This window comes from Grampus griseus (genome assembly GCF_964374135.1).
Source record: "Grampus griseus genome assembly, chromosome: 14".
Classification (NCBI taxonomy): domain Eukaryota; kingdom Metazoa; phylum Chordata; class Mammalia; order Artiodactyla; family Delphinidae; genus Grampus; species Grampus griseus.
This window is the reverse complement of record NC_139008.1, coordinates 9,203,399-9,229,615: the sequence shown is the minus strand read 5'-3', so window position 1 is coordinate 9,229,615 and position 26,217 is coordinate 9,203,399. Positions and strand designations below refer to the sequence as shown.

Sequence of the window (26,217 nt, the reverse complement as noted above, 5' to 3'; positions counted from 1 at the left end):
GATGGGAGCTCCTGCCTTGGCTTGTCCCCTCTTCATCACCAATCCCCCTTTGTTCAGCCCAGTGGGCCCCCTGTGGAATCCCACAACAACGGCCCCTGTGAAACTTCCCCACACTCCTCAGACCTCCTACACCCACTCCTGCCCCCTCAGTAGGTGACTCCACTGCCCATCACATGGGAGAGCTTCTGCCACTTCCTGCTCCACCTCTTTGGATCTTCTCTGCACCTGCCCCAGTGCCCTTTCTTCTCTCCTTCCTCCAGGAGGAGGAACCTCCCCTCATTCCAAAGCCAGCCCAGGTACCCTTGCTATGGGTCTCACCTTCACCTGCCCCTCCAGGATGCCTCCCCCACTGTGGTAGTTATGTCTCTTTCTTTGTCTGTCTCTTTCACCTTTAATTTCTGCCTTTAGACTGATACCTCCCTTTCACCACCCCCACCCAATATTTTGAAAATACCCTGTTATGAATTGAGTACTTCCCCCCAAAACTGGTATGTCGAAGCCCTAACCCCAATGTAATGATATTTGGACGTGGGGCCTTTGAGAGGTAATTAGGTTTAGATGAGGTCATGAGGATGGGGCCTGATGATGGGATTAGTGCCCTTATAAGAAGAGGAAAAGAGACCAAAGTTCTTTTTCTCTCCACCAGTGTGAGGTCACAGCTAGAAGGCCACTGTCTGCAAACCAGGAAGAGAGCTCTCACGAGAAGCCAAATCTGCTGGCACCTTGATCTTGGGCTTTCCAGCCTCCAGAATTATGAGAAATAGGTATCTTTTGTTTCAGCCACCCAGTGTGTGGTATTTTGTTATGGCAGTCCAAGCCTACTAACATACCATCTAGACTCTGTACTCCCTGCATCCATTTCCTCATACCCGCCCCCCCCTTATTCCTTGACTCAGTCTGACTTCACCGCCCCCCACCACCACAACTCCAAGGGCACTGCACTAGCCAAGGTCATGGACTGCTTCTTACTGCCAGGGCCCTTCTTTGTCACATTCAGCGCCATTGACCATCATCTCTTTCTTGACCGCATAGCAGTCAGAGTCCAGACATTTCACAGGTGTCAAGTTGGCAAAAATTAAAAAGTCAGATAATATCAAGTGTTGGTGAGGATGGGAAGTGACAGGAATGCTTTTGTACTGCTATTGGGAGAGAGAATCAATTCACTTTGGAGGGCAGTTTGACAAACTCGTAATTCAAAGGTGTTCATATCACACTACCCAGCTGTTCCCCTCTGCAGTGGACAGAATAATAGACCCCAAAGGTGTCCACATCCTAATCCCTGGAACCTGTGAACTTGTTACCTTCCATGGTGAAAGGAACTTTGCAGATGTGATTAAATCAAGGATCTCGAGATGGAGAGATTATCCTGGATCATCCAGGTGGGGCCAGTGTAATCACAAGAGTCCTTATAAGGGGGAGGCAGGAGGGTCAGAATCAGAGAAGGAGGTTTGACAGTAAAATCGGAGGGTCAGAGTGACAGAGAAATTTGAAGACACTACGTTGCTGGCTTTGAAGCTGGAGGAAGAAGCCACGAGCAGGCAGCCTCTAGAAACCAGAAAAGGCAAGGAAATTGATTCTCCTTTGGAGACTCCAGAGAGAGTGCACCCCTGCCAATACCTTAATTTCAGCCCAGTGAAACCCATTTCAGACTCCTGACATCCAGAAATGTAAGATAATAAACCTGTGTTGTTTTAAGGCACTAATTTGGTAATTTGTTACAGCAGCGATAGGAAACTAACACAAACTCCTAGGAATTTTCACTGTCTTGGACTAGGAGACAAGAACGGGAATGTTTGCAGTGTCTCTACTTGTAATGACGAAAAACTGGAAACAACCCAAATGTCCAATACAGTGGAACACTTCATTCTACACAGCAACAGAAATGGGCAAATTACAGCTACACGTGTCAACTTGGCTAAATCTCACAAACAATACAGTTAAAAAAAGGCAGCCTCAGAAGACTACATTCAGTATAATAGTGTTTATGTAAAGTTTAGAAACATGCAGAACCGTATTTTATATTATTGCTTGGAGATACGTACAAAGTAAAAGTACAGGAAATTCAGCAGTGTGGCTGTCTGGCAGAAGAGGGATGGAATCGGGGAGGAGACAGAGGGGACTTCAATGGCATTAAGAGATAGTTCATTTTCTTAGGCTGAGTGAGAGTACACAGGTGTGCACTGTATTATTCTTTATATTAATACTTTGGGGTAAGCCTGAAAACTTCTATATAAAATTAATAATTTTTAGGGTCAATTTTTAGACCTTAGCTTTGAAGTCAGACAGACCTGGGTCCCATTCTGACCTCTGCCACTTCCTATGTGACCAAGAGCAAAGTCCTTAATTCCCTGAATCTCAATTATATCATCTTTAAAATGGGTAGTTGAAGGATTAGGTGACTTGATATGTGTCTACCACAATGTCTGGCACTTAGTCGGTTCTCCAAAAACAGCAACTGCAATGGGTTCCTCTTTCTAGAAATGATCCATTGGATTTAATTTATGGGGTACCTACTATCTTCCAGGGGCTGACTGGAGAAAGGGAACACTTCATCTTCATGGTTCTGCTCCCTGATTCAGTCTTTTTTTTTAAAAAAAAAATAAATTTATTTATTTTTGGCTGCGTTGGGTCTTCGTTGCTGCGCGCGGGCTTTCTCTAGTTGCGGAGAGTGGGGGCTTCTCTTCCTTGCGGTGCACAGGCTTCTCATTGCGGTGGCTTCTCTTGTTGCAGAGCGTGGGCTCTAGGCTTGTGGGCTTCAGTAGTTGTGGTGCGAGGGCTCAGTCCTTGTGGCTCGCGGGCTCTAGAGCGCAGTCTCAGTAGTTGTGGTGCACAGGCTTAGTTGCTCCGCGGCATGTGGGATCTTCCAAGATCAGAGCTTGAACCCGTGTCCCCTGCATTGGCAGGCGGATTCTTAACCACTGCGCCACCATGGAAGTCCGATTCAGCCTTTAAATTCATTATTCTCCAAGGATTCAATCACCACCCCCTCAAAAAAAAAAAAAAAAGCAGCTTTATTGAGATACATGCCATACAATTCAACAATTTAAATTGTACAATTCAATGGTTTTTGGTATATTCACAGAGCTGTGTATCCATTGGCACAATTTTAGAACATTTTCATCACCCCAGAAAAGCAGCTCCGTGCCCATTAGCAGTGACTCCCCATTTCCCCCAGATCCCACTCCGACCACCAGCCCCAGGCAACTAACCTACTTTCTGTCTCTATAGATTTGCCTGTTCTGGACATTTCATACTAATGGAATCCTATAATATGTGGTCTTTTGTGACTGGCTTCTTTCATTTAATATATATATTTTAAATAAATTTATTTTTTATAATTTATTTATTTTTGTCTGCGTTGGATCTTCATTGCTGTGCGTGGGCTTTCTCTAGTTGCGTTGAGCGGGGGGCTACTCTTCATTGCAGTGCATGGGCTTCTCACTGCAGTGGCTTCTCTTGTTGTGGAGCACAGGCTCTAGGCGCACGGGCTTCAGCAGTTGTAGCACGCAGGCTCAGTAGTTGTGGTGTGTGGGCTCAGTAGTTGTGGCGCATGGGCTTAGTTGCTCCGTGGCATGTGGGATCTTCTTGAACCAGGGCTCAAACCAGTACCCCCTGCATTGGCAGGCAGATTCTTAACCACTGCGCCACCAGGGAAGTCCTAATATAATGTTTTAAAGATTCATTCATGTTGTAGAATTTATTAGTAATGATTCCTTTTGATTTTTTGTGGTACATATGTGACATAAAATTTCCCATTTTAATCATTTTAAAGTATACAGTTCTGTGACATTAAGTCCATTCCCCTTGTTCTGCAACCATCACCACGATCCATCTCCAGAACTTTTTTATTTTCCCAAACTGAAGCTCTATGTCCATTAAATACTCCCTCCCCATTCCCCCCTCACCCCAGCCCCTGACACACACCATTCTACTTTCTGTTTCTATGAATTTGACTACTCTAGGTGCCTCATATAAGTGGAATCATACAGTATTTATCCTTTTGCAACTGGTTTGTTTCACTGAGCATAATGTCTTCACGGTTCTTCCATGTTGTATAGCATATCAATATTTCCTTCCTTTTTAAGGCCAAATCATATTCCATTGTATATCTATTGATTCCTTTTTATTACCAAATAATATTCCATTGCATGTATTTACCACAATTTGTTTATCCATTCATCACTTGGTGAACATTGGGGTTGTTTCATCTTTTTGGCTATTATGAATAATGCTGTTATAAACATTGTCATACAAGTTTTTATGTGACATGTTTTTTCCTCTTGCTTATATACCAATGAGTGGGTATATGATAATTCCACGTTTAGTCTTTCTGAGGAAAGGCCAGACTGTTTTCCAAAGCAGTTGCGCCATCTTACACTTGCACTAGCAATGTATGAAGTTCCAGTTTCTTCACCAACACTTGTTATTGTCTATCTTTTTTTATTATAACTCTCCTAGTGGGTGTGAAGTGTTATCTCATGATTTCAATTTCCACATCTCTGGTGACTAATGATGTTCACCATCTTTTCATGTGCTATTGGTCATTTTTATATCTACTTTGGGGAAAAGCCTATTCAGACACTTTGCTCATTTTTCCGTTGGTTATTGGTCTCTTTATTTTTTCTTAATTAATTAATTTAATTTAATTTACTTTTGGCTGTGTTGGGTCTTCTTGCTGCACACGGGCTTTCTCTAGTTGCGGCGAGCGGGGGCTACTCTTCATTGAGGTGCGCGGCCTTCTCATTGCGGTGGCTTCTCTTGTTGCGGAGCATGGGCTCTAGGTGCACGGGCTTCAGTAGTTGTGACACATGGGCTCAGTAGTTGTGGCTCACGGGCTCTAGAGCAGAAGCTCAGTAGTTGTGGCGCATGGGCTTAGCTGCTCCGTGGCATGTGGGATCTTCCCGGACCAGGGCTCGAACCCGTGTCCCTTGTATTGGCAGGCAGGTTCTTAATCACTGCACCACCATGTCCCTTGTATTGGCAGGCAGATTCTTAATCACTGTACCACCAGGGAAGTCCCATGTTTCTTTATTTCTGAGTTGTAAGAGTTCTTTATATATTCTGGAAACTAGTCCTTTATCAGATATATGGTTTATAATTTTCTCCCATTCTGTAGGTCGTCTTTTCACTTTCTTGATGGTGTCCTTTTTTTTTTTTTTTTTTTTGCGGTACGCAGGCCTCTCACTGCCGTGGCCTCTCCCACCGCGGAGCACAGGTTCCGGAAGCGCAGACCCAGCGGCCATGGCCCACGGGCCCAGCCGCTCCACGGCATGTGGGATCCTCCCAGACTGGGGCACGAACCCACGTCCCCTGCATTGGCAGGCGGACTCTCAACTACTGCGCCACCAGGGAAGCCCCGATGGCGTCCTTTGACGCACAAAAGTTTTTATGAAAGTCTGATGAAGTACAATTATCTATTTTTTTCTTTTGTTGCTTGTACTTTGGCATCATATCTAAGAAACCATTTTCTAATTCAAGATCATAAAGATTTATTATACCTTTATGTTTTCTTCTAAGGGTTTTATAGTTTTAGCTCTTCCATTTAGGTCATTGATCCATTTTGAGTTAATCTTGTATATGGTGTGAGGTAGGGATCTGACTTCATACTTTTGCTTGTGGATATCCAGTTATCCCAGCACACACACACACACACACACACACACACACACACACACACACACATATCCCTTTTAAAATGTGGACCTCAGGACTTCCCTGGTGGTGCAGTGGTTAAGAATCCGCCTGCCAATGCAGGGGACACGGATTCGAGCCCTGGTCTGGGAAGATCCCACATGCCGCGGAGCAACGAAGCCTGTGTGCCACAAATAATGAGCCTGTGCTCTGGAGCCCGCGAGCCACAACTACTGAGCCCACGCACTGCAACTACTGAAGCCCGCGCACCTACAGCCCGTGCTCCGTGACAAGAGGCCACTGCGATGAGAAGCCTGTGCACCACAACAAAAAGTAACCCCCGCTCACCGTAACTAGAGAAAACCCACGCGCAGCAACGAAGACCCAACGCAGCCAAAAATATAAATTAATTAATTAATTTAAAAAAAAATTCCTTTATGTTCTTTTGTAATCACTCCCTCCAGTCTCTCCCACACCCCTCAACTCCATCCCCAGATAACCCTGATCTGCTTCCTGTCATTGCAGGTTAGACTGCATTTTTGAGAATTTTACATAAATGGAATCATACAGTGTATACTAGTTTTCTTATTTGGCTTCTTTCACTCAGAATAATTCTTTTGTTATTCATCCAGACTGTTGCATTTATCAGTTTGTTCTTTTTATCTCAGTATAATATTTCATTGTATGGATATACCACAATTTGTTTATCCATTCGCCTATTGCTGGACCTTTTGATTGTTTCCAATTTAAGGCTTTTTTGTTGTTGTTGTTTTCAGTTTAAGGCTTTTACAAACAAAGCTGCTATTAACATTGCATATGTCTTAGTATGAACATAGCCTTTCATTTTTCTTGACTAAATACCTAGGAATGAAACGACTGGGTCAGGTGGTAGGTGTCTTTAACATTTTAAGAACCGCCAAACAGTTTTCCAAACTCTTTTAACATACCCACCAGCAGTATCTGAGTTCCAGTTACTCCATATTCTTACCAACACTTTATATGCTTACTCTTTTTCTTTTTAGCCATTCTATCGGGTGTGGAATTCCTTTGTTTTGTTAAAAATAGTTTTGGTATATAGACACAGGAGTCTAAACAATAGATCATTTGTAGCTGTTTTGAACCTCATAAAAAGTGAATGCTCCGACTTCAGCCGTCTTATCTTTCTGCTGAGGGCGACACTCTCCTACCATATTATGAACATGTTCGCACAAGCACGGGGCTAGGTACACGGGAGGCTGAAGAAATAAGCAGCCTGACACCCTCAGCAGCCTCAGAGCTCCACCATCTTCCTTGTGAGGGGCTCAGACATTACCTGCCATCCTGAGGACAGCAGCCTCCTGGACGTCACCCCACAGCAGCCCTACGATGCAGTATCTCCCACCTCTGCCCACAGTCAGTTTCCCCCATACCCCCTTATTTGATTTAGACAGTCAGCATCCTGCCAGGCACTTAGGCTCAAATCAGGAAAGCCTTTCTCACCCCTAAAGCTTTGATCTGTCGACAAATCCTCTTCGCCCAATTCTGCCGACATTTACAAGTGTGTTATTTTGTTAACAAAGGTCCTGTTCTGGGGCTGGATCTAGAGTTGAATGAGACCCAAGACCTTTGGCAAAGTGACAGTCAGTCCCTTCAGCTGGGCAAGTCCTCCCTCCACCTCCCCAAGGCAGTTGTGCAGTCCTGGCCCAGCTGAGGCAGACATGCCCCTCCTGGGCTGAGCGCCCCCTCCCCTCTTTTATGGCTCCCTGTCCTCTTCTGGATGGGGTCTACATTTCTTTGTCTAATGTCTGTGTTCCTCTATGATTTTCTTCCTTTTTCCTTTTCCCCCATCTCATACTTGCCTATAGACCCCCTTCCACTCAAGCCAGACTCTTGACTATTCCCCAGTCTCACACTGCATCTCTACACCTCTCCTGCCTTTGCCCAAGACGTCCCGCTACCTAGAATGCCCTTCATGGGAATCCCCTAGCGGTCCAGTGGTTAGGACTCCGTGCTTTCACTGCCAAGGGCCCGGGTTCAATCCCTGGTCGGGGAACTAAGATCATGCAAGCTGCGTGATGTGGCCAAAAAGAAAAAGAAAAAGAATACCCTTCCTCCCAATGCCTTGTCCTAAAACTATTGAAGAACTGACCCATCCTTTTGGCCCAGCACACACCTCCTCCTCCACAGGCAGAATCAATCCTCCCTTCCCAGCACACTCTGTCCCATCCCTGATCCCAGCCTGACCTGTACCAGAGTCATTAAAGACTCACACATCCCCACTCCTTGCTAGACTCGAGGTCCCCTGTGAGACGGAATCTGTGTCATTTTTCCAATCCCAGCCCCCAGCACAGGCTCTATTACATGGCAGGTGCAGGACCAGCACACCTGGACTCAAATTTCACTGTATGAACCTCAGACAAATTACTCAGTATCTCTGTGCCTCTGTTTCCTCATCTGTAAAATAAGGAAAAACACCCACTCCATTTTGTGGTTGAAGGGATTCAATGAATAAACCCACATAAAGGGCCTAGGAAGTGTAGGCAGGACCCTGGCAAGTGGTCAGTGCTTGACAAATCTTAGCTAGAAATGGAAGTAATTTGTTGCTGAAATGAGACCCTGTCCTCACTCTAAAGAATCTTCATATAAAGGGGGAGATACCTTCTACTTATCTTCAGGAGACTTCCTTAAATGAGGAGACCCCCAACCCTCCCCAGTTTCCATTAAGGGAGGGGGAGCCATCCACCAGAGTCATTTAACTCACCTCCCTTCTTTCTCAGCGTCAGAGTAACCATGAACGTCCTCCTCCTTCAGGAAACCTTCCAGGATTGGACTGCCTCAGGGAACTTCTGCTTCCCTCTGTCTTTCTCTGATGTGAAGGCCATCCCCTCCACCCTGCTTCCCATCTTCACCTTGCTTTCCTCTTATTCTGCAAGGGATGTAACCCTCCAGACCACTTCCAGGTCAACCTGAGGTTTTTCTATAAGTGTAGCTGGAGCTAAGAGGGGCCCTGGAGAGAGAAGATCCTGTCGGAACTTCCCTGCCTCCCCTGTTTTACATATGGGTAGAATAAATCTAGGATGCTCAGTTAAATCGGAATTTCAGATAAACAGTATGAATAATCTTTTAGTATAAGTATGCCCCAAATATTGCATGAGACATACTTAGACTTAGTGGTGGGGTTCAGGGAGAGGGCAGAGGCATAGGAGGAGACAGGGACCCAGGGGAGAGAAAGGAGGCCAGAAAGAGGTTCCAGGAGGAACCGGGAGCTCAGGGAGGGTAAAGGGTTTGTGGAGGGGGAGGGCTCCATAAGGGGTGGGTGTGTGTGAGAAGGGGAGGGCTGCTCAAGGAATGGGAGTGGGGATCAGTGAGGACGATGGGAAATCAGGCAGAGAGAGCAGGTCTCAGAGGCAGGAGGGGGCTCAGGACGGGGTATGAGTGGAGCTGGCGCTCAGGGAATGAATGGGTCTCGGTGAGCAGGATGGGAACTCAAGAGAGAAGAGGGGCTGCGGCTCAGGGCGTAACCGAGGCTGTCCCAGGCTCTGCCTCCGCCCACCTGGGCCTGGCTCCACACCTGTGGCTCCTCCCTTCTCCAACCCAGCCCGCGGGTTGGGAGCCGGGCACTAAGCCCCGCGGAGAGGGAGGTTAAAGGTGAGCGGCACGCGCCGGTCGCAGACGGGGATTGGCAGGCGCCTGGGCTCATGGCCCGGGCCAGGGCTGCCCCACAGGCCGCCGGCTGGGTGAGCGGTTGCCACCCACGTGCTAAGGAGAGAAGGAGGCACCGGATCAAGGGGCAAAGGACACCCTGAGGGGGCGGGAGGGCGGGGGCCGGGCAGTGCCAGCGTCCACACCCGCTGCGTAGGCAGCGCAGAGCCATCTGCCGCCGGCGCAGAGAAGACACTGAGAGCGAGTGGCGTCGGCCCGGAGCATCCCGCGTGCGCCCCGGACGCCGCACGGACGCAGCACGGGAGACCCCGTGGCCCTGGCTGGGAGCCACCACGCCCATCGCAGATCGCGCGGAATCCAGGTAAGGGGCGTGGAGGGGGTCAGGTGGGGGCAGGTGCCTAGCCCGAGGAGAGTCGGACCTGCTGGACCTCAGTCTCCCCACCTGTCAAATGGGGAGGGGCGCTTCTATGGCTCTGCTGAGCTGAAGGGGTTAATACTCTCGTGTACCTGCCCCCCTCACTCAAGCGGGGGGTGGGGTGGGGGGCGGGTAGCGAAGAGGCAAGCTCATACCCCAGAGAGGGCTCAGGATCAAGAATCCAAGAAGAGTTCACCCTGCCTGCCCTTCCAGGAGGCCCACAGGCTCCCACTGCTTCCTCGGTCCCACTGGCTGGGCTGGGATTGAATCTTGGTCCAGGGGGCTCTCCATGGAGCCGAGTGTGGGTCCAGGAAGCCAAGAGGGAGGGCCTTCCTCCCTGTCATTCCCCCCTGCCCTGGACAGTTGTGGGTGCCAATAGAGAAGCTGGTTCCAAGTGGGCCCTGGATCGGGGCAAGGACCCAGACTCCTCCGGGCTGGTCAGGAAGAAGCCAGCTGTCTCCGTGGGGCAGGGAAGCCATGTGGATTCCTAGTCACCAGGCTTCTAGTCAACAGGTAGGGACTAGGGAAGTGGTGAAAGGCATCCCCGCTGGTCTGGCTCAGGGAGACCAGGGCTCCCTGCCGGCTCCCAGCCACCCTTCTCCCAGCCACCCTGCCCCCAACCCCAGGTCTCCTGAGTCCACTGCGGGGCCAGGAAGCCAGAGTCAGGCCTGGACTGGGTTTAGGAGCTTCGAGCTCTTGCCTGTGTCTGGCTGTGTGACCATGGGCATGTTACTTCCTTTCTCTGGGCCTGGCTCTCCCTCTGTGACATGGGGGGGCTTGTTCCTGGGCTACTGGTATGGAGACAGGGACAGAACAAACTGGGACACCAGGATGCTTTGGGGTACAGGGCAGCCCCCCCCAAACAAGGTCTCTGGTCCGTCACAAGGAGGATGATGTGACAGGGTCAGTTGGATCAGGTGGCAGGTGAGGCCAGGGGTCTAGCCCTGGCCTCCACCTTGCCCAGGTTCCTCAGCATCTGGCCAGATCCTCAGAAGAGGGGCCTGGGGCTCTCAGGCCTGGGAACCTGAGCGCTGGGCTCAGACCCACCCCGGGGGGGCTCAGCTCCTCAGCCACAGGGCAGAGACAGCTTCTGGGGAAGGAGGGGGGTTCCAGCGGAGGAGCTCTGAGCTGTGACAGCCAGGATTCTCCCTCTCTTGAGAGGGTGATTCTTCTGAATGCGCCCCTCCACCCCTACCCCCTTACCCCGCTAAGGACACAATCTACCTTAGACCTGGGCTCAGTTTGGAATCGTGCTCAGGGCTCAGGCTGGGATCAGGACTCAACCTGCGCTCAGGTGAGAGGGCCGCTGAGAGCTGGGGTCAGGGCCCCACGTGGGGTCATGGAACGCTGTGAATGAAATCCTCTGACACTGGTGCGGGTGACTTTGTAAGCTGAGGTGGATGGGAATGAGCTTTGACGAACTGCAGAGTGGAATGGAAATGGGAGGGGCCGCGCTTTGGAGGCTCCCACGACCTCACCTGCCCAGACACTCAGACTCCCCTCCCAGGGTCTTCCCTCTGAGGCTGCCCTTGACCTCGCTGCTGGCCCTGTGGCAGGCAAAGGCGGGCTGAGACCTATGTTGGCGCTGTCGGGCTGGGAGGGGCCCTCTTTAGGCCAATTCTCACCCCCTGGTCAGGGCTGAAGAAGGGGTTTGGGCTCGGAAGCAGAGGAAGGAGAAGAGAGGGCCAGCTGGGAGTGGGAGGAGGAACTGAAACTCGCTGTGCACCTACTGTGTGCCAGGCACTGTGTGGGGGCTCTTCTGTCTCTGTTTCCTGCTTCCTGATAACCTGAGATGGAAGAGGATATTCTCTCCACTTTACGGATGAGGAAACAGAGGCCTAGAAAAGTCAAGGCACTGGCTCAAGGTCCCACAGCCTGGAAATGGCAGGGCTGGGTTCAGACCCAGGCAGCCTGATTCCAAAGCTCTGGTTTCTGTTCTCACTGCTGCCTCTGACTGTCCTCCAGGTGACCCTGTCCTCTGCTGGGCCTCACTCTGCTCATCTGTAACCTGGGCCTAAGCATTCTTACCCAGACTGTTGGGCAGCAGCTCTGGGCGAGTGTGTGCTCTGCATTCAAGGAGCAGCACACAACAGGGGGTGTATTCATGGGTGCTCACGGGTGTCCTCATGGCCTGTGCCCACCTCATCCATTTCTCCACCTGTCTTTCCTGCTCCTGAGATACAGGGCAAGGCAGCTCATGTTGTGAGGTGGGCTAAGCTGACCTTGAGTAGGGGACCCTGACAGACCCCAGCAGGAAGGAACAGGACATGCCCAGGACAGGGCCTGGCACCAATAAATAGGTGACGCCTCCTCCTGGCTGGCCCTGAGTTATGGAGGTCAGCAGGCAGGTGGGTGAGCAGGTGACAGTCAGCTGCTGGGGGTCCCCAGTAGCCCCATGACTCTGGGTGAGAGAGATGTGCCTCCCTGGGACCCCCTTTCCGTGTCAGTCCAGGAGTCTGAAGCCCTGATGAGGCTGGTGTGGGACCACGGTTGGTATGACTCCCAGAGCTCCCAGCACTGAGGAAGCCTGGGGATTCTGGGCAGGGCCGAGCTGACTGTCGGCCCACCCACAGCTGGTTTGAGATGGCTTTTTCCATCCCTGAGTCCCCTGGTGGAGGTTGTCCCCTCATTGTCTGTATCCTGCAGCACCTGGTTCTTTCTCTAACACCACACCCAGAGCTGTTGGCTAGGAAGGAAGGAAAAAAAGAAAGGGCAGGGGTGGGAGAGGCAGAGAGAGAAGAAAGAAGGAAACCCACACTTACCATGTGCCAACCACTGGCCGTCATTCACATATTTCACTTAATCTTCACAACAACCCCCTAAAGTAAATATAACATCATATCACCACACCCATTTTAAAGATGAGAAACCAGGGGCTTCCCTGGTGGCGCAGTGGTTAAGAATCCACCTGCCAATGCAGGGGACACGGGTTTGAGCCCTGGTCCAGGAAGATCCCACATGTGCGGAGCAGCTAAGCCTGTGCGCCACAACTACTGAGCCTGCACTCTAGAGCCCGCGAGCCACAACTACTGAGCCCTTGTGCCACAACTACTGAAGCCCATGCGCCTAGAGCCTGTGCTCTGCAACAAGAGAAGCTACCGCAGTGAGAAGCCCACGCACCGCAACGAAGAGTAGCCCCCGCTTGCTGCAACTAGAGAAAGCCTGCGCACAGCAATGAAGACCCAACGCAGCCAAAAAATAAATAAATAAAATAAATCTATTAAAAAAAAAAAAAAGAAAGATGAGAAACCAGCGCTCAAAGCCCATTATACCATTCCCTCCTTGTATAGGGGTCTCACTCAGAGAGGACCCCAAAGACACAGAACAGGGGCAGGTTTGAGCACTACAGTACACGCCTCTGTGCCAGGGAGCCCTGGGCGGCCCGGGCATCGTCTGACCCTGACGTTTCTCAGGCAGGCAGGGGTCTGAGCGGCCAGGGAGGTCCTGGCCTTGACAATCATTCCACCCCTCCAAGGCACCCCCATTCTACTCTCTGGGGACTGACTCTGGGCAACCACACCCACACCCCGCCTCGACATGCAGAGGTGGCCAGAAATGCACAAAGAAGGAGGCTGCACTGCCAGGCGCACCTGCTTTCCGGCCCTCTGTCTCCTCCTCTGTAGAATGGGTCGACTAACACAGTGGGCCCTGTTCTGCCTCTCCTGGCCCGCTCTCGTGAGACCCCGATGGTGCAGCTTGGAGGGCCCAGAGCTGGCCCTCTGGGCAGGAGGCCTGGCGTGGTCACTGACATGACATGCTGGTGGTCTGAGGCAGCCCCTGAGCCAACTCAAGCCCCACTTTCCCTCTGTGTAACGAGGTCTGCGGACACGTGGTCTGCAGCCCTCTCCAACTTACAAACTTCTAGGTCGTGGATATGAGTCTTGAGCAGCTGATGAGACCCTAATCCTCACACCCCCTCCTAGAGAGCGTAGGGAGAAGGACTTACCAGTCTTTCGTTGACTCAGCAAGTATCCACAAAGCACCTACTGTGTGCCAGCTGCCCCTTCCACCCTGGCCCCTGCACTTCAGCTCTGTCTTGGGGGTGGGCTTATCATACTTGATATTTAGGGGCGGTCAGGTCATCCTTCAGTGCCTCTGAGCAGCCCAGTGGAAGGACACACTTGGGCTCTGCCTTCGGACACACCTGGCTTCAAATCCAGGCTACACTACTCATTAACTGTATGACCTGGAATGACTGTCCTACTCTCTCTAACACATGTAAATAAACAACTCCCTGAGCTAGGTGTGCTCTGTAAACTGGGGACCATCAGCCCTATGTGCAGGTGTTTGGGTGGGTTGATTAGACATGACAACCAATGTTCAGGACCTGGCAGGCCACTGGGAGGCCTGGTTGTGGTACAATGGGAAACATACATAGCTAGTTTTTGTCTCTGGCTCCTAGCACACAGCTCCTAAAACCCATGGAATCTTCAGAGTGATAAGTGTCTTTTGTATGCTAATGAGCTGACTGGTGGCCCCCTAGATAGTTCTGAGCTGGTCACTAGGAAGATCAAGGCATGATTAGAGGGTTGGAACTTTCAGCCCCACCCCCCATCTCCGGGAGGGGAGATGGCTGGAGATTGAGTTCAGTCACCAAGGGCTAATGATTTAATCGATCGATCGTGCATATGTAATGAAACCTCCATAAAAACCCCTAAATGAAGGCGTTGGGAGAGCTTCTGGGTTGGCGAACACATGGAGGGGCTGGGAGGGCGCGTACCAGGAGAGGGCATGGGAGCTCTGTGCACTCTCTGCTCCCATACCTTGCACTGTGCGTCTCTTCCATTCAGCTTTCCTGAGTTGTCTCCTTTATGCTAAACTGGAAAGTGTAAGTAAAGAGATGTCCTGAGTTCTGTGAGCCTTTCTAGCAAATTATGGAACCTCAGCCAGGGATCACAGGATCTCCTGATTTATAGCTGGTTGGTCAAAAGTACCGGTGACAACCTGGACTTGTGATTGGTGTCTGAAGTGGAGGCAGGCTTGTGGGACCGAGCCCTTAATTTGTGGGATCTGATGCTAACTCCAGGTAGACAGTGTCACAATGGAATTGAATTGGAGGACACCCAGCTGGTATTGGTGAATTGGAGAAGTGTTGGAAAAGACATCACGCATTTTGTGTCAGCAGTGTTGTGAGTAAAAACTGCCCACTGGCAAATGGCAGCCATCGGCATTTTTACAGACGACAGACTCTTGGTGAAACACCAACTCCAGGCTGGCCCCCATCCTTTGCTCTGCTGTGATGCCAGTGGCACATTCTGCTCCCCTAGCTGTTCACAACACACAAGAGGCTGGCTGCTTCTGCCCATGTTACAGGGAGGGCAGCTGAGGCCCAGAGAGGGCAGATGACTTGCCTGAGACGACCCAGCCTCCCTGATGAGCCAGCCTCCTGGGCCTTATGCCCTGAAGGGAAGGTGTCCCCATGGGGTCCTTGGGCCCTGCAGAATGAGAATAAAGTGTCAGACAAGCTGGGGTGGGAAGCTGCGCCCCCAGCTTCCCCAGTGTCAGATCAGCCAAACAGGGAGTCTTTTCTGCTGTTTAGGCAGCTTTGATCTCTGGACTAAGGGGTCCTCAAAAAGAGGGGAAGGGTTCCCATACCATCTTCTACTCCTCTTGTTTTCTTTACTTTTTTGGAGGATTTTCCCCCCCTGGTTTCAAAAGCAATACACAGGTATTACCCAACTTTAAAATTTATAGACATTTATAAAGTAAATGTCTCTGTTACCCACCCACCAAAGACTACCAGTATCATAGTTTGGTGCCTGTATGTCCAGACTTTTCTTCTTTTTTCATATGTGTGTTTACTATTATTAATTTACTCACATGGGATCACACTTCACCTATTGTTTTATAAGTTTCTTTTTTAATCAGTATTGCGTCTTAGTGATTTTTTCCTATTTCTACAGCTGTAACAATGATGACAGCTAGCATTACTATGGAAGCACTTTGCAGGTATTAATTCACTTAATCCCCATTAAAAACTATGAGAGACAAATCCTATTATCACTATTTTAAAGATGAGGTTGTTAACAGCTACATAGTATTCCACTGTAGGGACATCAAAATTTATTCAACCATTCTCCTGTTTCTCAGTATTATAAACAGTCCTGCAAGGAACATCCTGGTACATCTTTGCACGCTTATGAAGATATTTTTATAGGACAGATTCCTGCAGCTGAAGTTGGTGGGTCAAAGAGTACCAACATTTTTGGTGTAATAGATTTTGCCAAATGGTCCTGCAAAAATATAGTCCCATGTTACTGGTCCACTGACAGAATAGGAAAAAAGCCTCACCTGGCCCATGTTATTCCTGCCTCTTCCTGGCCTGGGATAGGGGTTCTCAGGCTGCCCAGGAAGCAGCCACAGTGCTGAATAAGAAGTTTCTGGGCAGGGAATTCCCTGGCGCTCTCACTGCCAAGGGCCCGGGTTCGGTCCCTGGTCGAGGAACTAAGATTCCACAAGCTTTGAGCCGAGGCCGAAAAAAAAAAACAGTTTCTGGGCAGATAACCCCTCTAGTTATGCCACAGGCCACTGTTTTCTTCCTCCCCAGCTGGCACTGCACACCAGCCACCCACTCCCTGCCCCACTATGGGCTTCACCCCAGGGCCCTAAGGGAATGGCTTCCCTCTCCTCTCTACTATTCAACCATACTAGTCAAAAAGTACAGGGTCAGGAATTAGAGCCTTGTGACCTCAAGCTCGTAAGTGAGGAGTAATCATAATCCCTGTTTTTCTAGTCTCCCCCAGGACAAGAGGAGAGGATGTGTCTGAATGTGCAGTGGCTCCTGCCAGGGGCCAGGCAGAGACCCGTTTCGCTGGCTGAACTTTGGGCTTTGGGCACAACAGGGATGGGCAGAAGCCCTAGCCTCAGGGATCCCACAGGGTGGCTGATGGGGAGTGTGGATGCAGGAGGAGAAGAGGAGGGAAGGAGCTGGAGAGGGATTGAAGTGGGCCGGGCCTGGAACTAGCCCCAGCGTACGTTCCCAGAGATCCTGGGGCCTGATTCTTCTGGGACCACGTGGGGAAGCCCAGGCTGACCCTCGGGCCGCTCTCCTCAGGAAGTCTTCCTGTCCTCCCCCTCAGTGCCCTGAGCACCCACTGACACCCTGGGACAGGCTCTGGACTGTTCTTTCTCCAGATGCTTCCCCTTCCTCTCCTGGGCCCACCCCCCAGCTCAGCCTACCCTGGAGCAAGAGCTCATGGGAAGCTGCCTGATGTAGTGTCAGCCCTGGGTTCAAATCTCAGCCCTGCCACCTACTCTGTGAGAACCTGGGCCAGTCGTGCTATAAAATGGGGACGATAGTCCTCGCCTTGCCCCTCTCTCAGGGAAATGTGGTAATGACCTGGAGGTCACTTCGGCAGAGGGTACATGGGTGTAGGCTGTGCCACCTACCGAGCTTCTCTAAGTGCCTGCAGTCCATACAGACGGGCAAAGGGCTCATTTTTATTTTCAATCGGCCATGGATGTATAAGTATGCAAAAAAGAATAGAAAATGAATTACTATAAAAATTAAATTAAAAAATAGACAAATTATAAGCTCAGCTTCTTCTTATTACATTCAACTATCAGATTACTCCATTAAATCAATATAAATGTTTCTAGACACTTGCTCTCAATTTATGTCTTTTTCTTATCTCACGAACTGGTAAGGGAATCCATGAGCTGGCAGTGGCCCACGGGGCATGCTTTGGTGCAGATGCCTCAGTGCACACTGGAGCCAGATGAGGGGCAGGGCCGGGAGGTGGCTGCCCGGAGCACGGCAGCTCTGTGGGCTGCTGGCTCCCTGCTCTCCCCAGACCTGCCTTTGCCCCTGCTCTCCCCGCCCATAACAGCTTCTCCCTTTGCTGTGTGTCTGCTTCCCACTTTGTCTTTTGAGGCCCACCTCAAGCACACCTTCATCTAGACAGCCTTCCCTGACTCACAGCCTGGGGGACAGGGAAGGCTCTCTAGAAGAGGATGTGCTTGAGGCAGGCCTCGAAATAGTCCCAGGCACTATTTCTGCCCCTCTCTGCATTGCTGGTGGGCATGCCTCACTCTCCCATGCAGAGTTGCTTGGAGGCAGGATGCAGGTTATAAGTATCTGAGCATCCCCCCACCCCCCTACCCCTGCCTTAACTGAGGGCCTGATACCCACAGCCAGTTCATATGTGTGCTGGATGGGCAGGTGAGTGCGTATTTGGGTAAGGGGATGGATGAAGAGATAGAAACTTAGGTAGATGTATAGCTGGAAGGACGGAGGGGCAGATAGATTGACTGGTAGGAGCTGGATGGATGGATGAAGAGATGGATGGAGGGATTGACAGGTTAGGAATGGATAGATGAATGCGTGGATAGGTGGACAGTCTGACTATTAGGGGATGGATAGACGTATAGGTAAATGAGAAGATGCATAGATACATGCCCAGGTAGATGAATGGATGGGTGGGCAAGATAGCTGGATACTCACTTGATATATACTCTGATGTGTTTCCTCCTCCTTTCCCTCCTCCTCCACTCTAACAGTCTCAGAGCACAAAGACCAGTGGTTCTCGATCCAGATCAGAGGTAGTCTATTTGGGATTATTTTTTCACTTGGTGTTTTCGTAATTTAAAAATGTATGGGACTTCCCTGGTGGCGCAGTTGTTAAGAATCCACCTGCCAATGAAGGAGACGGGGGTTCGAGTCCTGGTCCGGGAGGATCCCACATGCCGCGGAGCAACTAAGCCCGTGTGCCACAACTACTGAGCCCGCGAGCCACAACTACTGAAGCCCGCGCGCCTAGGGCCCATGCTCCACAGCAAGAGAAGCCACTGCAATGAGAAGCCTGTACACTGCAACTAAGCGTAGCCCCCACTCGCCGCAACTAGAGAAAGCCCGCACACAGCAATGAAGACCCAATGCAGCCAAAAATAAATAAATTTATGAAAAACAATGTATGAACTGGGACTTCCCTGGTGGCGCAGTGGTTAAGAATCCACCTGCCAATGCAGGGGACATGTGTTCGAGCCCTGGTCCAGGAAGATCCCGCATGCCGCGGAGCAACTAAGCCCATGCGCCACAGCTACTGAGCCCACGTGCCACAACTACTGAAGACCGCGTGCCTAGAGCCCGGGCTCCACAACAAGAGAAGCCACCACTGTGAGAAGCCTGCGCACCACAACAAAGAGTAGCCCCCTCTCGCTGCAACTAGAGAAAGCCTGCGCGCAGCAACGAAGACCCAACACGGCTGAAAAAAAAAAAGTATGAACAATATGACACCACTTGTAATATCACTATACGTAAATATAGAAGCAGAAGGTCTGTAAGCATGAAGTGTACTTTTCGCAAAGAGAAGTGACTTTTTTCTTTCCTCATAGGATGAGACCCGTATTTTTTGATAGAACAGCTGGGTGCTTCTGATATGAAAACTCATCCAGTCCAACTTCCTCTTTGATGTAGTCATATTTATCAATTGTCTCTTCATGATTTGTTCATCCATTTTTCAGATACAGAAACTGAGACCCAGACAGGGGAAACGACTTCCCAACTTGCCGCCGATTAGACACACAGCTAAGACTCCTCTTTCTCACTCTCATCTACCTCTCCATCCTCTATTCCCTCAACTCACTCAACGCTCTCTCCCCCTGCCAAATCCTCCTTTGGGCCTGATGCACCATCGCTCTCCCCACCTCCTAGATGCCTGAGGCACCCCCAGCCAAGGCAGGCTTCCGTGAGGCTGCATGTGCACGTGCAAACTGAGTCTCTCTTTTAAAAAACTTGTAAGTCTAACGTCCATATAGAAAGGGTAAACATCATAAATATCCAGCTCAGTGAATACTCACAGTGAACACACCTGTTTCCTGAACCCAGATAAAGAGACAAAATGTTAGCAGCCCCTTCTTGATCCCTTCTAGTCATCCCAAGGCTAAAACACAGCCTAACACCAGAGATTAGCCCATTTTGGAGCTTTATATAAATGAAGCCTTACAGCATCCACACTTCCATGTCAGGCTGTTTTTGCTTAACAGACTGTCAGTGGGATTCATCCATATGGTTGCATCTGGTGGTAGAGTGTTCGTCTCATTGCTGTGTCAAGATTCCGTAGTGTGTCTGTGCTGTGATATATTTATCCGTTCGCCTGTTGATAAACATTTGAGCTGTTTCCAATATTGAGCTAATAAGAATAATGCTGCTCTGAATACTCTTGTACATGTCTTTTGGTGCACATACGTGCACGTTTCTGTGGAACTGCTGGGTCATAAGGTACGTGGATGTTCAGTTCTGGTAGATACTGACAAATAGTTTTCCAAAATGATTGTGCCAAGTCACACAGTGATGGTGGCAGTGGATGGGGTTCTGTGCACACCACATCCTCACAAACAATTGCTAGTCCTTTTAATTTGAGAAAGTAGGTATTTGTAAGGCAGGCTTCCATCAGATTGCCTGGGTTTGAATCCCATTCTCTTTTTTAAATTTTTAATTTTATTTATTTATGTTTTATGGCCGCACCACGTGGCATGTGAGATCTTAGTTCCCTGACAAGGGATCGAACCTGAGTCCCCCTGCAGTGGAAGTGCAGCGTCTTAACCACTAAACCACCAGGGAAGTCCCTCCCATTCTCTTTTTCCCTTGTGACCTTCAGCAAAGCCTGTTTCCTTGTCTACAAAATGGGTTGAAAGTCATGGGGCTGTTAGGAAGATTCCCTAGACTGAGTAGGTTAGGCTCCATAAACATTAACTATTTATAGTTAATTCTCACAACAACCCTCTGAATCACTTCTCTTCCTCAGTTTCCCCTTCCGTAAAATGGCAATAAAAATACGAACACACCCACACATACACACACAGTGGGGAGGATTATCAGTAAGTGAAATAATATATTAAATGCCTAATTTTTTTTACTGAGATATAATACACTTATTATCAAATTTACCCCTTTTCACTGGCTTTTAGTATTTCACAAAGTTGTGCGAACATCACCACTATGTAATTCTAGAACATTTTCATCACCCCAAAAAGAAACCCCATACCCCTTGTAATCATTCCTCATTTTCCCACACCCAGCTAGTCTCAACCCCTGGCAGCTGCTAATCTACTTTCCATCTCTATGGATATTAAGAGTACCAAATCTTTGCTTTTCTATATGTTTTAACTTTCGCAAAAGTGAAATACCTAGCACTGGGACAGGCGCATAATGTGCACTTAATAAATATTATCAATGTGTGTGTATGTGGCTGGCTGGACGGATAGATGGATAGATAGATAGATAGATAGATAGACAGTTGAATAGGTAGAGCACACTTAGTAGACAGATATAATATAAACTCATTCATTCAACAAATACCCATTTGCACTTGAGAGGAAAATGGTCCATTGAGAGAAGTAAGATGTGATTCTTGCTTTCGGGGAATTTGCCATCTAGTGGGAAGAGAGGCAGGTGCATGTGAACGCAGGGCAGAATGAAATTACAGTTGTATCTGAACAAGATGCTAGAGGAGGAAGTGGCATCTAGGGTCCATCTAGGATGGGTAAGCTTTCCTGACGTCGAATGGCAGTCTGGGGGAGCAATCCTGAGAACTAAGGCTGGGAGACAGGGAGGGTTTGGTGTCAGGCAGGACCTCTGGGACGGCCACGTCTTCACACCCAGTCAAGACTCTGCCCTACATCTCCACAGTTGTGAAAAAGACTTGTCTGTAGCAAGAGGTTATAAACACTGGGTGATACAGGCCAAATGGGAAAGGAGCGAAGGGGTGACCTGGGCTAGCACACGCAAGTCTGCACTGTCATCTGGGCAAGGACACTCTGAAACGGCTATGCCCTCGGTCTATGGAGAGTGGCAGCCTCACAGGTGTAGGAACCAGGACTTCCAAGTCAGATCTGGCTCTGCCTTTTCTCAGCTGGGGACCTTGAGTAACTGCTTCCCCGCTCTGAGCCTGTCTCTTCAACTGTAATATGAAGCTAATAACACTTACTTCAGTAGCAGTAGAGATGATGGTTCAAAAGTGTTGGACACAGTGCCTGGAATGAGGAATATGTACTCCCTTAAATGGCCATACAGATAGGTTGGGGGAGGCTGGGTGAAGTGAAGGAAGCACACATTCAAGGCCTCAGGAAAGTTGAGGCATTTAGAACACTTCTAATTAAATTATTTATTTATTTATTTAGACTAGCGATGGATTGTATTTATTTATTTATTTGTTTATTTATTGGCTGCATTGGATCTTCATTGCTGTGCACAGGCTTTCTCTAGTTGTGGCGAGCGGGAGCTACTCTTCATTGCGGTGCACAGGCTTCTTGTTGCAGTGGCTTCTCTTGTTGCAGAGCACGGGCTCTCGGCGCACAGGCTTCACTAGTTGCGGCGCGTGGGCTCAGTAGTTGTGGCTCGTGGGCTCTAGAGTGCAGGCTCAGTAGTTGTGACACATGGGCTTAGCTGCTCTGCCGCATGTGGGATCTTCCTGGACCAGGGATTGAACCCATGTCCCCTGCATTGGCAGGCAGATTCTTAACCACTGCGTCACCAGGGAAGTCCCAGAACACTTTTTAAAATTTAGTAATTGATATACGTATTTTTAAGATTGAAGATGTCATCATGGGAGAAATCAGAATTTGTGGACTTCCTTTTCTTATTCAGATAAGTGAGTTTATTTTTTTCCAAAATTCATTTGGGTAACTGTTTTGTATTTTTTGTGTCATTTTTTTTAAATTGAAATATAGTTGATTTACAGTGTTGTGTTAGTTTGTTAGGTGTACAGCTAAGTGATTCCATTTTTTTATATATATTCTTTATATATATATATATATTTTTCATATAAATATAATATATATTCTTTTCCGATTCTTTTCTATTATAGGTCATTACAAGATATTGAATATAGTTCCCCGTGCTATACAATAGGCCCTTGTTTATCTTGGACTTCCTTTTATTTGTTGTAGTATTGTTTTGTTTTGAATTATGTGCAGAGGGATTGTCTTTTCAGTGCTTAAGCCTCCAAAGGTATTATCAGGCCCTCAGGAGGGCAGAAATGGGGTGCAGATGCCTGTGGAGGGTTAGGGCAAGGGGTGAGGGAGATAATCCACTCTACTGAGAACCAGCTCAAAGGAAAGCCTTTTGAACCACAGAACACAACTCTGAGATTTTCTCCTGGGGACAGGAGGCCTGAGGAGCCTGGGAGGGTGAGCTGGAATGCTGATAGCAGGGACTTAGAACCAAGGGTGGTTCAAGTTGCAGGACCCTAAGAAATCACTGAATTCAACTTCCCCATTTTACAGAGAGACAGATCCCCAGTAAGACAGAGACTTGCCCAGGGTCATTCATGGAATTAGTGGCAGAGCAGGATCAATTCAGGTGTCTGCTTAAGCCAGGGCCCCTGAAGCTAGGAGGCGCCAAGGGAGAGGAGGCCCTGTTTCCTACTCCTACCTCCACAGTGCGTTCCCCAAGTGCCTGGGTGCCCAGCATGGGGGCTCAGATACTCTAGGACACAGTTCTGCCTCAGGGCCCAGAGGCCAGGGGAGAAGTCAGACAGGCACATAAGGGAAATCCACTGTGCCAGGGATCCCAAAAGGGCCACTTAGGGAGGGCCCTCTCTCCAGAGGAGGCAGGCTGAGGTGGGCATACGAGGAGTCCCAGAATTTGGGAGAGGTGGACAGGGAGAATGAACACCTGCAGAGAGCAGCAGGGGGCAAGTGGAGCAGGGCAGCTGGGGCTCCTGGGAATGTGAGGTGACTGTTTGTCAGGGACAGAGGGAACCTGTCCAAGGGACGTGGTGTGTGGAAGGGCTGGCCTGTGACCAGCCTGGGTAACCATTTCGGCACCTCAAGCGGTCCCAGGGGCCCTCGGGGCACTGCTGTTTGATTGTGGGAGCTGTGTGATTCTACCAGGGGATGGAAGAAAGTGTATGGGGGAACCTTTTCCAAGCCTTCAGCCCCCAAATGACCACTTCCTCCCCTTTCCCTCCTGTGTGTTAACTAGGCCACACCCTCTGCAAAACCAAGGGAGGTTAACATTTGCCTCCAGCCCTCACCTGTCCCCGAACCAGAGATAGCCCTGGGTGGGAATGCCGGAATTCTTCTAGACCAGGCTTTGTGGCTGTCCCTCTGTAGATCCGTGGGCCTGTTTGCACTCCTGTGGACTCTGGTGCCCGCTCTGATGTGGGGCAAGAACTCTACCTCTAAGGATTGTTAAAGGCGCCAGTGAGGTGACAGGTGTGATTGCCTCAGACCGAACAGCCTAGTTTGTGTCCTCTGGGTGAGAAGAGGGCCTTCAGAAACAGGAACACAAGGTGGACCACTGGGTCGGTGAGAGGAGGGGGCCCAGAGCAGATGGCCTGCCTAGGGGATGTCCAGGGGAGGGTGACCAAGGCTCTGCCTTGCCAGCGATTACCCATCACCACTGGTAACGATCCTGCGTGGCCAGGCAGGATTCACGCTCATCTAACCCCCAGGACCTCTGTGCAGGTGCAGTGATGATTATAATGGTAACTGGAGGTATTGAGACCGTCCTGTGGGTAGGCCACGCGAGACTTCTGAGAGGTGGGTGCTTCCAGCTGCGTGGAGCACTGAGAGAGTGAATGTGAGCCGGGAGATCAAAGAGAGCAGGGGGGCAGTAGTTAGGTGAGGGGCTTCACGGGAGGGCACCCCTGGGGGCAGGAATCCCTGGCACTGAGGCGCTTTCTGGCTCAGGTGTGAACGACTCTTCTTGAGACCCCTTTTGGGTGAAGTAGGGGCGGTTCCACCAGGACTCCAAGTGGTTACAGCATAAGGAAAGACGGGAGGGGACATAGGGACCTCCTCCTCTTCCAAACTCTAGACCGCGGGAGCTCCAGGCCAGCGTTCTCACACCTGGCGCATTGATTATGCTAATTTAAGACAGCCCCGTCCACTCCCACACGCCACGAGGCCCCGCCCCTCGAGCGACCTATCGTGGTTGGAGGGCGGGGCTATGCTAATGAGCCGGCCTGGCCCCAAGGGTTGCGCGGGCAGCTGCACCTAGCCCAGGCGAGGCGGCGGCGGCTATGGCCACGGCCGGAGCGCTGGCGGGTCTGGTCGCGGGCTTGCAGGGCCCGCGGGTCGTCCCCAGCCCGGATTCGGACTCAGACACAGACTCGGAGGACCCAAGTACCCGGCGCAGCGCAGGCGGGCTGCTCCGCTCGCAGGTCATCCACAGCGGTCACTTCATGGTGTCATCGCCGCACAGCGACTCGCTGACCCGGCGGCGCGACCAGGAGGGGCCCCTGGGGCTCGCCGACTTCGGGCCGCGCAGCATCGACCCCACACTCACCCGCCTCTTCGAGTGCATGAGCCTGGCCTACAGGTGAGGGGGGCTTCGGGGCCGACGACCTCGGCCCTCCATGGCGGCACCGCGCGCTGGGGCCCCGGACACCCCACCCGGCCCCCAGCCTTGGTCCCGGCTGCTCTCAGAGACTCCGGCGACATCCTGGATACCCTCCTCTCCCCAGCCCGGAGCGTCCTCTGACCCCGGCCCAGCCCACTGGCTCCCGACATGCTTACGCGCCTCCTCGTTCCCATTCCTCAGCACCGAGACCCCCTTCCCTAAGGCTGGGATCTCCTGCCCTCCACCTCGACCTCCGTAGGCCCACCGCGGGCCTCTCTCTCCCGTCCCGACCCCTCTGCCCCCAAAGAATGCCCCCAGGGCATCCCTTGCGCTCCCAGGACCCTTGGCCATCCTAACATTCCCACCCTCCACTCCGGGGGCCACTCCACCGGACAACCTGCAGCCTTCCGCTCCCAACGCAGCAGTCCCCGCCCAGGCCCGCTCTATTCTTGCACCCTCGCGATACACCTCGCGCCCATGTTGTCCCAATTCATAGCCAGCGTCGACTGAAACCCAGTCTCTCGTCCACCCTGCACCCCTCAATTGCCGGAACACCTGTTCTTGACCTGCTAGGTCGAGGGTGGCGGGAGGAGGGTGCCCCGGCCGGCCCAGAGGGGCGCAACTCTTAGTTTCCCAGCCGTGGTCCGGCAGTGGGTGTTGCAGGCCGCGCGGGGCTGGTCTCCGGGCGGCGTGGCCTCGCCCACCCGGGTCGCCACGCGAGGCTGAGCGCCTAATGTTGCCTGGGACCCCTGATTGGCGCGTCGCAGAGCACGCCGGCCGCGCCCGGCCCCAGCTCCACTCCTGTGTCCCAGGGGAGGGCGCGAACCGGGGTCCTGGCTCAGTGCCCCGGAGAGCAAAGTTCCCCGGAGCGGAGGGACCAGGATAAATTATCAACCGAGAACCGTAGGGGAGAAAGGGGGATCGGCCAGCCTTGATCTTTTCTCTGTGTAAATATTCCTCTTCCTCTGCGGCTCCTCCTCCTCTTCTGAGAACCGCTGGTTACAGACCTGCACTTGCTCTGACTGGGATCCAGAGCTGCGGTGGGGATTGGGGAAGAGTGTTGCCCACCCCCCACTGTGGCGCCCAGCCTCGACTCCATTGGCTGGACGCTTTGTAACCTTGGCCCACACGCTCTGGCCCCGGGCCCAGGTCGTGTTGCAATCTGATCATCCAGAGCGCCAGACCTGTGTGGAAAGTTCAAATTCCCATCCCTTCCTCCCGCCCCTCCTCGGACATCAGGGGA

At 50.8% G+C, this 26,217-nt stretch overlaps 1 protein-coding gene across 7 annotated transcripts in view; it reads left to right on the top strand.

Annotated features, from left to right (window-relative positions):
• The first annotated feature begins 9,509 nt into the window (after positions 1-9,509).
• MLXIPL (MLX interacting protein like) overlaps positions 9,510-26,217 on the top strand; it is a 32,612-nt gene continuing 15,904 nt past the window's right edge. For 5 of the 7 annotated variants that reach the window (XM_082670156.1, XM_082670155.1, XM_082670153.1 and 2 more), the window contains exon 1: positions 24,654-24,953. In XM_082670156.1, the coding sequence (XP_082526282.1) occupies positions 24,655-24,953 (299 nt within the window). In that variant the 5' untranslated portion in view covers position 24,654. Of the gene's footprint in view, positions 9,635-24,653; positions 24,954-26,217 lie in introns of those variants that run through there. The other 2 variants (XM_082670158.1, XM_082670159.1) reach the window with 2 other exon arrangements.